The 12391-nt window shown below is 43.1% G+C and overlaps 2 protein-coding genes across 4 annotated transcripts in view; one reads left to right on the top strand and one right to left on the bottom strand.

The window, feature by feature from the left end:
- micu3b (mitochondrial calcium uptake family, member 3b) overlaps positions 1-461 on the bottom strand; it is a 21656-nt gene extending 21195 nt beyond the window's left edge. For 2 of the 3 annotated variants that reach the window (XM_014331893.2, XM_014331894.2), the window contains exon 1: positions 124-461. In XM_014331893.2, the coding sequence (XP_014187379.1) occupies positions 124-390 (267 nt within the window). In that variant the 5' untranslated portion in view covers positions 391-461. The remainder of the gene's footprint in view (positions 1-123) is intronic. The other variant, XM_014331895.2, reaches the window with a different exon arrangement.
- A 289-nt stretch (positions 462-750) lies between these two features.
- On the top strand, positions 751-3611 carry fgf20b (fibroblast growth factor 20b). Its single transcript, XM_014331896.2, has 3 exons — positions 751-1501; positions 1735-1838; positions 1985-3611. Exons 1-3 carry the CDS (start codon positions 1228-1230, stop codon positions 2228-2230), a joined length of 624 nt encoding a protein of 207 aa, XP_014187382.1. The 5' UTR covers positions 751-1227; the 3' UTR covers positions 2231-3611.
- The last annotated feature ends 8780 nt before the right edge of the window (positions 3612-12391 follow it).

Below are 12391 nucleotides of genomic sequence, written 5' to 3'. Positions count from 1 at the left end.
TGTGTGTGTGTGTGTGTGTGTGTGTGTGTGTGTGTGTGTGTGTGTGTGTGTGTGTGTGTGTGTGTGTATTGGAGTGAGCTGAATGTTGTCGCCATACAGCAGCCGCTGCTTACTTTATCGTACCTTATCGGTGGCGGAAACTGATGGCAGCGCCAGATGCATGAGTCGAGCCTCGACGTGGCTCTTCAGTCCGGGGCGCCTACCGACGTGCGAGCGGCAGGAGTAATAATAGTAATAGTAATAATAAGCGGCGCCGGCTGTGATGCTCGCTCCCGCTGCGATAAGTTTCTGCGCTTTAGTCGCCTTTGAGGGTGTTTGAGGCGGTTTCTGCGCCGTGAACGTCTCTGCTTTGGAGCTGAATGAAACGATAAGCCTGCGCAGTGCAGCCATGGCTGTTTACACTATGGTGTCGTAACCGATATCACGCGCACACACAGACAGAGAGAGAGGGAGAGCAGGGGAGCTCGAGCCGTCTGCTACTCGCGAGCTCGCGAGAAATGCCGTGGGTATTTCAAGTAGCTCATGGATTAAAGAACGTCAAATTTGTAGGAGTGAAAGAACTGCTGGGGGGGAAACTACACGTAGAGTTATATCTCGTGTAAAAGGTGATGTAAAGTGGTTTATAGTTTATCTTTGCTATTTTTGGTTTTATTTTAAGTGATGCGCGCGCTCAGTTTAAGCCACCAGCCCACCAACAACTCTCTTTCTCTCTTACTGAGATAAGAGGGGGAAAAGGCCCTGTAAGGGCACGTCTAATCTGACAGCCCCGCCCACTACGAGTCCTGTGGTTTTGCACCTGCCTCTGAGCACAAAACCTCCAGGAGCTCCTTTTACCTGCACTGCAGCGTTCAACGAGCCCCTTACTTACTGAAACCTCCGCCACGGCACAACAGAGGCGCGAGCATCTACTGTGGACAGGTATGCAACATGCGGGCTGTCTGACCAGCAACTGCAGCCCACCTCCAACTGATGAAGAAGGCGCACCTTTAAAAAAACAACCCAACAACAACCCGGAGAAGTCTGTGCAGCCAGTAGCTGAGATTTTCTGAGTGTTTGATGTCAGGGGAAACGAACCCGAGGCTGTGACTGCCACACGGGGACATGTGCTAAGTAACACAGGAGGAGAAGGGACGTAAACATGCAATAAGTGGCAGCCAGGTAGCCTACTACGCAAGAGCGCTCCCTCCGGACCTCCTCTCTGAACTTTACCCGCTGAGCTCGGACGCGATGGCTGCTGTTGGTGGTGGTGCTGCCACTCTGGGAGAAGTTGGAGGCGTCTGGCACGGCATCGACGGTGTCGCACAAGTCGGCTCTCATTTCTTCCTCACGGAGAGCCAGACGCGGCTGGAAGAGCACCTCGTACCTGGGGACAGATTCTCGGATTTAACGCACCTCAAAGGAATTCTCAGGAGGAGGCAGTTGTACTGCAGAACTGGATTTCATCTGGAAATACTTCCGGATGGCACAGTGCAAGGCACGAGGAAGGACCACAGCCGTTTTGGTAAATACTAAGATCATTTTTTTCAAAATATAATTCCACTTGCAGAAAAGTAGTTGAGATTAAACAAATGAGAGGAAGAAAGAAAACGCGCCAACAATGGTATTAGAACAGACAGGTTTCGATCTGATTCTGATTATTTACAAATATTAATTGTGGTAATGAACTGAGTTTCTTTGATCGTATTCTTTTATCTCTGCCAGGCTTTACAGAACAACTGTGTTATTCTCCTGCAGGTATTTTGGAATTCATAAGCCTGGCTGTTGGATTGATAAGCATTAAAGGGGTGGACAGTGGACTCTATCTGGGGATGAACAACAAAGGAGAGCTGTATGGCTCTGTAAGTATCATTTCTCTTGTTCCTGTTGCCCAAATCTTTATTTCTCAATTTTTTCCCTGCGAAAGACTTTTTCATTCCTCTATAATTAATAATCCTAATGAATAACTGGGATGTGTGTTTCTGTTTTCCCCCACATCATGTTGCAGAAGGAGCTCACGGCTGATTGTGTCTTCAGGGAGCAGTTTGAGGAGAACTGGTACAACACGTATTCATCCAACCGCTACAAGCACGGAGACAAAGGGACGCGTTACTTTGTGGCATTAAATAAAGATGGGACACCAAGGGATGGGACTAAATCCAGGCGGCACCAGAAATTTACACACTTCTTGCCCAGGCCTGTGGACCCTGAGCGCGTGCCAGAGCTGTACAGGGATATCCTGGGACACAGCTGAGAGCTGGAGGCCTGGTCCAGATCAGGAATAGATGCTTAAAAAGCCTTGGCAGGCAGTCCTGGGAGCAGAAAGGAAGAAGGAGGGACGCAGGCGGGGATGTGACCGGTCGCAGGCTGGTGAACAGCAGCCCGACCAGCGGGGATAAAGGCATCGGAGAAGGGGGTGGGGGGCCTCTTGTAGGAATGCACGGGCCATCATCTCTCAGCAGCCAGGAGGACAGGCTAGAATGTCTGCACGCTCTGCATGAGGGCGTCATTTGTTTCCACAAAAGTACCTGCGTGGATTAGGAGACAAATAAGAAGCAGGGCTGAACGGTTGTGGAGTATCTCCTCGTTTGGACAGAGATGCCAGCTGGTGTGGAGTCTGTGGGAATCTGTGACATTACAAGATGGTACTACAGTGTCACTCAGAGAGACGTAGCTTGATCAGAAGGACTTTGAAGGAATACAGCTTTTTCTTTAATCTCACCTGTCTTTAGACCTGTTTAAAAAAACAAAGTGTAAAAGCTTATTTATTCATTTTAGATACACATATTTATGTTATATATTTATTTATTTGAGAATATATTTTTACAGCTAGAATTGTAACGATAATATAGAAAACAAAAGCCCACTAGAAACTGTACTATAGAAAAACTGACACACTGAACTGAACTGTCGTTTATTCAGCTAGTACTAATGATTAAAAAATTATGAAAAACAATAGCAAATTCTTTGAAAAGATTCCCACATCTGGCATGCATTTTATCATAATGTGATTACTGTGAATTTTTTTTTTTTTTTTGACACTGCAACTGACACGGGGGTATTTAAAAAAAAAAAAAAAAAAAAAAAAGGTGTGCTTTACTGGTTAACTTTGCCTCTGAACAGTTTAAACCTGCTTATGAGATCAATGTTGTCTTTCTTTATGGATGCCATTACACCCGGAGACGAATCATAGACCTGATGGATGCATAAAACTTCAAAGCTTCCCTCCCGAACGCTCCAAACGTAGAGGACATGATCGAAGCCAAATAAAATCTGACCTTTAGCTCGGGTCCTGCCACTTTAGCAGCTGCATAAAAAGAAGAGGTCAGGGCGATAAGGATTAAGAAAGTCCTGCTCACCATTTGAGATTTGTAGCCTTGTTGTCATGTCCTATTAAAGAATGTCCAGGTGGCCAAGACATCTTTAAGAAATTGTAGTCTTTCTTTCTCTCTTTTTTTTCTCAATATGTCTTTATGTTCAAAATATTAATTGCACATGAACATCAAAATAAAACTACATTGCAGTATCTCTTATCTGTACACAGTTTCCTCCATGGTTGGGATCAGATCTGTGTTGAAGCATGAAAGATCAGTCTGTGAACTGAGCGTGTGTGAGTGTGTGAGCCAGTGGGGTTGTCTTGATATGGATAGTCAACCCTGCTGCCAACTCTCTCCTGTCTACAGAGTGATACTGTGGGACTTTCCCACCTGCACACCTTGAACATCAACTGCTGTCGATTAATGACAGCATCCAGGAGTGGATTATATATCCTGCACGCACGTGGACATCCCCCTGTCCATCCAGTAAACGCACGCAGGCCTATTCCAGCATGTCTTTCTTCAGACACTCAGTTTTCAAACAGGGCTTTGTTCCTGTCTTGTTCCATGTTTTCCAGAGTTTGTCCGTGACTTTGACCTGGAGCTTTATGCTGTTTTTGTTCCCGACATCTCCAACAATACTAATGTTTCAGTGCAGGCTTTGTCGCCATTGCCTTTGTAGGCACGAAAAGCAGACTTTGTCCAATCTAAGCGCGTAAGCCCTCCCTTTTCACATTTTGAAGGTCATCTCTTTAAACATGCTGGAAATCCTGACTTGTGATACCTGATGCCCAGAAGTGCTCTTTGGCACTTGTTAAACTGGTGGGGTTTTTTGGAGTCAACTTGGCCCCTTTAGACAGATGCTTTTGTTCCCCCCGTTCCTCCTCCTCCTCCAGGTGGTCCACGACTCCTTGCTGAAAACACTTAAACCCCTTCGTCCACACCCACTCTGGAGGGCCGTCTGCCATGCTTAATGGATGCTCCACCGACTTTCATCGCGTCCTCAGCAGCGGCCTTAAAGAGCCCTCGGGAGGGAAAAGCAAATCAAGTTTGTGTGAATGTGTGGGTATGGCATGAGTCCACTGGCAGGTGTGGAAGTCAGTGATCTTCCTCATCTATCTTCACAGTCCAGTCAGGCAGCGCAGGTGTTCCCTCAGCACTCAAGCTCTCACACTCTGATCTCAGGCCTGCTGTTTGTCAGCTGGGAACATGACTTAGCAGCAGCAGCAGAAGGAGGAGGAGGGTGGAAATATAGCCGGCTTTGTTGTCTGCCCCCAATTATCAGAGAGCATAATTTCTATATTTAGAAGGCTGCATTGGGGAAGACAGGGGAGGTGCCGAGAAGCTCACCTGTTGCTTTAAAGCTGTGGCCACTTCTAAGACTGTGTTTGCACAGGGATGGTGCCTGCAGCTTTGTGTCATTGCAATCCTGCAACTATTGATTTCAGGCTCTTTGTTGTTTGTTTATTCCTTAGTAAATTGCTGTGCGCACAAATTATTAGCTGCATGTGTGTTTATGGGCATTACAGCAGAAGTGTAAGTATAGCGTTATCCACTTGATACTTTTAGGCTTTTATCCTAGTCTATGGAGAGACACAGAGAAAGAGGGAGAGAGAGGCATTCCGGAAAAATCTACATCCAGCCTTCCCAAATATCATCCCTTGATCCAAGCTTCCAGTCGTCATTCATGTTTTGTGCCCTGAAAAAGAAAAATAGCGTTTTTTACACGTCCTGCATTGTACTTTGTTAGAGTTCAATAATTTTTAGTGTCATAGCTAAGAGGATTTTGTGGTTTTGCACTTCGCACGCGGCAATTAGACCGGCATACCTGATTTACTGACACTCCACATCGCGAGCTGTCAGCTCCAGTGGAAAATATGCTCCTCTGTTTGCATCTCCATGGAGACATTAGTAGAAAACAGCCATGTTTAGGTGTTGTGCGGTACAGAAAGGAGAAGAAGCCGGGGTACATTTCTGCAGAGTTTAGAGTCTCGGTTAACAAGGCATGAAACGGTGCCGGTGACTGACGGTGCTTTGTTCGACTAAAGGGACATGAACACACAGAACCTGGTGGAGGCTGAGGAATCTGAGCTGGCATAACAAATGCACAACTGCCATTTTTAGCATCTAACAGAGCAAAAACAGCACACAGAGATCAGCAGGGTGTCGATAAAAGTATATACCACACATGATGCACTCTAATCACCAATCACACGCAGATAACAGGGTTTAAGAGAATGTAAAAAACAATATAAAACTTTTTCACACTTTCTAATCAGTTTGCAAATTTAATTATTATTTTATTTATGGAGTCAATAATCATCTTTATGTCTGGATTTGTTGATAATTACAGCTCCACCTTCAACTGTAACACAGATGCTAAATGCTCCACTATGCCAACATCCAGTCAACAGCTCTGTCTCCTGTTTGGCAGAGTGCAGCTGAGCCTTTTGTCACTGGAAATAACCGTCTGCTCGGCACTTGGAGCAAAGTTAAGAAAAGCATTGGGAGTGAAGCAAAACAGTCCGGCTGTGGCCAAAACAAAGAGCTAAAAGGCATTAAAACAGTAAGCAGAGCTGAAGCTTTGATATTACAAACAGGAATTTCATCAGTTGTTAATATAAAATATGTGCTAATGCAGCGTTGATTGATCGAGTATTATATGACAGTACTGTGTGCTAATTTATCATTGGGATAATGGGTAAGCTCACATTTCACACTTGAGTGCACATTTCTGATTAAATGTTTGTGCCTGTTTTATACTCTGAAGGCATGAACTTTAACTGTTTTACAGAATAAAAATTGCATCTTTTTATTAAGTCCCCTCACTTTAGACCAGCTCGCTCAAAAGAGGCCCCTCACATCTGCTGACCAAACCAGTGTGTGAGTTCCTCCGGAGCAGCCGTGTCACCATTTCCTCTGGCCTGCGTGTCCACATTACAGAGTCACAAATTAGGTCTTGACATTTCGACGCTATAATTGCCTTCCAAAAAGCATGAGGCATCAATTAGGCTCTCAGCACCATGGCAGGTTATCCCTACAGGACATAATCGCCACTCCGGGCTCCTTGGCTGGACTGTCCCACCAGGGCAGATGCAAAACACCCACACACACAATAACCCTGCAAATATGCAAATATGTCTGGATCACTAGTGGATTTGTTTTTTGTGCAATCATGCCAAGATAAGCAATAAAACCAGCCGCTGTGGTTCCTAAACAGTTGCCATTCTCATTAACACCAAATTATCTCTTTGAACTGAAAGCAGTGTGGCAAAAAAAAGTGTGTGAAATCCATGCTGGGGGAGTGGCAGCAGGTCTGAAGGTGCCGCCGCACTAAATAACAGCACAGATCTCTTTGATTTCCCAACTCTGCTGCAGTCTGACAGTTTGTGCTCCCGCAGGGCGTGGAGATCTCTAGGGTCAGAAAAAAGGTCAATTGGTTCATTTCCATAGCTTCCACTTTTAACATTCTTGGACACTTTGGAAGCAATTGAAAGAAAAAAGGAACACCAGCTAGCATTTACAGACACGCATAAACAAAATAACAGACAGAGAAATAAAATATAAGAGCTTGTGTAGCTTGGAAATGCTGGAACATATTAGATATAACAGACTTCGCATTCACTTGGAGCATTGTCTTTCTTCTAATCTGGTAATTTCAGAAGATTGCAGGCAGCTACAACAACAAATAATGACTTTATTAAAAGTTATTTGACATTTGTGCAGCTGCTTTAACCAGTGCAAAAGTCCACCAAAGAGACACATGCTAGTTTGGTTTAGATGAGATGAAAGCATCACACAGTAGCTGCACGTTCATGACGTGAATGTGGCGTTCCACCACATCGCAAAGCTGCACCAATCGACTGAGATCTGGTGAGTACGGTGAAATCACTGTCATGGTGAAGAAACCAGTTTGAGACGATCTGAGCTTTTGTGACAGTGACTGTGAGCAGAAAAAAGAGCAGTAGTCTTAAAATGTGATGCAAGAAAAACAAGCCTTTCTTGTCTTCATCAACAGATTACCTCACTGCGTGAAGTCAGGCTTTCACTTAACTATGTTTGCCTTGATACATCACACCGAGTGGGACTGTCTGTTTTGACCGTACGGGTAGAAGGCGCCAAAGTAAAGAGTCCAGCTATGTGTAACGCTTACCGCCTGGTTAAAGAGCAAGTGAGATAGCGGGAGACTGTACTCTCGCTGCCTACCGGTGAAAGTGGAAATGTGCTTTGTTGCCCCTCAGTCAGGCGGAAAATTGCAAACCCATTTGTCATTGTGTGCCAAGATGCAGAGGTCAGTCAATGGGTTCCTTCATGACAAGCTTACGGAATCGAATGTTTTTCCACGGCCTCACCCTTTCACACCTGCACCTCCAGGTAAAATAACAAAACAAGGGGAGAAGGAGAGAAAAGAGGGCTTAAAGCGAGCCACATAAAGACGGGGGAAGAGAAAAACGATACGCGAGAAGAATTCACCGTGAAACCCTGCACGTCTATTGGCCATTTCAGCTCATTTGAACCCAATATATGTTCAGCTCACAGTGGCAGATGAAATGCCGTGCTTTGGCCAACATCCAAATCCGGAGAATACCACTAATTATTCCTGCGAGTGACAACAGAACATTCTTTGTTTTTTGTTTGCCTCTCATTGAGGACAGCAACTGCTTGAGCTGACAGAACAACAGCAACACTTAAAACTTTTCCACTGCTTGACTGTTTCGTCCACACAGAGGCTCTGAGCTGCAGCAGTCTAAAGTAAAAATAGAATCAGGTTGATATGTGATTATGCTTTAAATGAAGAGCATGGACAACAAGTAAAAGATGAGGAGGATCACACATTTTAAAAATATTTGTATTATTTGATATCAACTTTAAAAGTCGTAACTATATCTTAAACATCTGCTGTTGTTTCCAGGAAATCAGAAAGATATCTTGCATGTTTCTCACCCTGTGAAAGGAAAGTGAAGAAAGCAAATATTCTAGCTTTAAATATCAGCCTGTGAGACATTATTGCATTTAACCTTCTTTTTTTTCACGTCTTTCTGTTTCCCTGAACTCTGTTGCCTTTTTTCTTGCAACACATTTATCCAATACATTTAGGCACTGGGCTCAGTTTCAAATATTTTCATCTCACGTTTTCAAAGCATCATTATTTCAGAGAGGTTTTTGTTTTTATTGCTTTTTACTCATGGTCAGTATAAAACATGGGAGTAGTTTCCGGGTCAGAAAAATGAAGCCATTGCAAAATTGCCTTAGACCATTCTTAATGCATTCTCTCTAAAGGCCACCAGGTGGCGATAGCTGTGGTTGAAAAAAGACGTGATCCTATAGAAGTCTGTGGGAAAACAGCTTTCTGTTTTGACCCCTGTTAACTCTTTCCAGATGTGTTTATGGGCACTGTCATCCATCTCGGGTCACAGTGAATATAAAAGTAAAGTCTGTTTTGTAAATCTTGGTCATACAAAATTGAGGATTATCTATTTATGCTCTTTGGCTAACAACTTGTTGCTGTGGAGCAAGTGGTTTTTCACAGTTAGACCCGCTCATCCCATTCATATTTTTGAAATCAAGATGGCGACCAGTGACTGTAAAAAAGTGACAAAAATGCTCCTATTCCTCACGATATACATAAATTTAGCCTGGATATGGGAGCTGTCATCTTGCAGTATTGATAGATTCAAACAGAATTAGCTGCTTAGCTAAAGTACTTTCTAACAATCACCTAATGCAAAGACTCAAGCTGCACTCTAAAATCTCAGTGTCAACAAAGCTATGGTCATACCAGCAGTTAGCGAAGTGATGCTAACATGAACATGCTAAGATTTTTACCATGTTGACATGCTAGTCTTACAGCACGTTTGCCATCTTAGTGTGCATAACACTAAGCAAATGGTAACACTAAATACAAAGGTTTATGAGAGTATTACATGAAATTTAGACGTTGATTTGACTGGAACATCCGACCGGGCATGCAAAAATTTCCCTGTAACCCGAAAGCTATTTGACTACTCATATAAAAGGCGTTTGAAAAACAACTACCATCTAACAAAGAAAGGTCAATAATTGCTCTCCATATTAAGCATTTAAAACCACGGCAGCCTAATATTTGTGTAGCACTCTTTGAACTTAGAAACTCATATTCTAAACATGACGTTATCTGGAGATCACGCTGCCAGAAGTACAAAGACAAATGGGCTGCAGAAGAAACCGGGAGACAAGAGTTTGTAGGGATTTGCATAGCTTCACTCTAAAGTGTGAAACTTCTTTTGCACTTAGAGCAGTTTTTGTCAAGTAATCCTTAAGTTAAACAATTAAAATTCATTTTCCTTTCCCTTCTAGGAGAGTGTGTTTAGTGATTGTGAACAGCTTATCTCCTATGACAAGACTGCTCTACAGATAGAGTAAACAGGGCTTTGCCATACAGTACAATAATCTGTAGCTCTTACATAGTTGCATTGTATAAATCACAGGGCTAAACATGAACAAGCCCCGGCGAGTCACTAGGCTCTGAGGGTGCCGCTTGAGTCGCTTGTTGTTTTGGAGAATAGAAAGGAGTGTGAGCCAACACAGAAACCACTTCAGAGAAATCAATGTGAATCAATAGACCTGTAATCTGCTGCATTATAAATGCTACGACCCCTAATTACATCACTTATGCATAGTGTTAAGTGTGTATGATATAAAAGCTCGGTGAAAGTGGATTTGCACAACTGTTATCACGCCTGTAACCTCGGATCACATTAAAATGAAACCAGACAGCGGTGTGTGCGTCTGCGTGTGTGTGCTCCCTGCTGCTGCGGCTGCTCTTCACTGTGATCTCTGGGAGTGTTAGCGGTGCAAAACGTTGTGGCGAACTTCAAACAGGCGTTGCAGCAGAGCTCAGATCCTCCTCCACAGTAATAACTTTGAGTGCTTCTGGAAGAAGGAAATCCCCTGGCCAGGAAAGACACATCACTCCACTACAGAGGCAACGAGACGGGCGGTTTAACACAGCCACCTCACTGACTCCACCTTTAAACCACAACACACAAGACTAGTGGACGGTGCTAAACCTCGGTTAACTTGGACACAAACTTCTGCACATCCCAGACACCACCAACTGTAAAACTGAAGGCCATTTTGTTTTTGTAAAATAGGGGGGGAGAGCCTTCTTATGGGTTTATTGGATAAGATAGCATTAACTCATATCAGGTCTGTATTTATACAATCTAAAACCAGACTAAGTCTATCTCAGGGAGCTTCACAGTGTGCAGACCATTCAACAATATGTGGATCTAGTCTTATAGACCTTTCTTCAGATTAGGAAACCTTTTACAAAGTAACAGAATTTGGATCTTCTTCTAGTATAAACAGATGAGAAAACTGGATGAATGACAATGAAAATGACTTTAAAAACTCTCAAATGGAATTATAACATGATTATTTCCCAGCCAGCATGTGTGATGAAAACTCCTGTGACAGTATCTTTAGAAGACTTTCTAATGGACCCATATCAATCAAAATCCATCCCAGCATGCTGCTCACAACTGCTGATATCTCCTGCTTATCACAGATTCAGTGTTTAATCAGCAAAGCCTGGAGCGAGCTTTTATTTTCCCAAAGCCTGCATTTGTTCCAGTATCAGAGGCAACATGAAAAACCACGAAAGAACCGCAACAGGTGATAAACCACAAGAGTTAAAAGAGACTGAAAGAAGAGGACGCGCCGTTCAAAGATCGAGATTTTGACTTTTTTTTTAGAACAATTCTAGTTTGGTGAGCATGTTGCATACATGGTGTAATACCTGAGATGTGAATTGGCAAGTTGCGTGTTCAACAAATATAACGAATGCAACATCACCAACTGTCCCTTAGAAGAATACCAAATTCTTCTTCGCTGAAGATGAAAGTATCACACATATGCACAACAAACAACATCACAACTCGTGCACGTTAAAGGCCTCATAAAAATCTGATGTTGTCTGCAAGCCAGCTAGCATTGGCACCGTTGCCACTGAAAACATATCCTCCTCTTTGTGGCTGAAAATTGGGTTGTGGGCATCTCTTTTCGTCATGTATGAAGCGTACACAGTAATTGGAGACTAATTGACTCACTATGCAGTCACCTTGCAAATTTGTAACAGTTACAGTTAATTGCTGTCTTCAAACTGACGTTGGCGCATCAAGAAAGCGATAAAGTGGCAAAAAGATGGAGCCAGCCTGCTATCAGTGTCAATTAAACGTGTTCAGGTTGGCCAGTAAATGCAATATCTTTACGATAAATTGGCAAAAATCTCCAATTTCTTGCTTTGTACATACACAGAAATTCACATTAACTACTTACGTACATTCAGCCAGAAACTCATAGATTTGAAACAGAACTTCAGAAATCAGTGCAGACTGACTCAAACTGATTGCAGTGTACGGGCGATCTGTCTGAGCAGTTATGTGAAAAACTGTCTGAGAGTAAGTGCAGTTGGCGATAAGTTGTCACAGGTGACCTGTGCAATCGCCTTGCGATCAAAAGTTGGTTGCTGCAACCTCCTGATATTTTTACTAATTATAATTGGAGGTTGCTATTCTATTTTTACAACATACAGCTGAGCCATGCTAGAAGCTCTGAGACACATTAATGCTTTCAGTTAAAAGCAAAGATACAGTTTAATAGGCAAACATAGTTCAGTATATAACTCTTCATAGTTCATATTCATAGTTCTATCAGGACCACTTTTTGCAGTCTGGCTCTGTTCTGTGATGTAGATATTGAAAACCAGTGCCCAGTTTATGGTCTCCACTGTCCTCATGAATTGTAGCACATGCCAATAGTGACAACTGCTGGTGTCGAAATGCTCTACTGTCATTTGGGTTGGATTTGAACCTCTTGGTTTTTGTCAAGCTTAGTTTATGGTAACCTAACATTAAGCAATTTGTGATGGCAACAGTGGCAAGCAAAAACTAGATGTAAATGGTTGAGGAAATGTGGTGACATCATAGTCAAAGCATACAACAACCAATGGTGTGACCTTAAACTACACTTGAAAAGGTGGAGAGAGTGCAGAATGTGAATCACAGAACAGAGCGGACATCAAGGACAAATGAGATGATATATAAGTCCGAAATGGT

Source organism: Haplochromis burtoni, unplaced genomic scaffold (genome assembly GCF_018398535.1).
Source record: "Haplochromis burtoni strain Fernald_Lab_line unplaced genomic scaffold, NCSU_Asbu1 Contig_19, whole genome shotgun sequence".
NCBI lineage: Eukaryota > Metazoa > Chordata > Actinopteri > Cichliformes > Cichlidae > Haplochromis > Haplochromis burtoni.
This window is presented reverse-complemented; position numbering and strand designations above follow the sequence as displayed.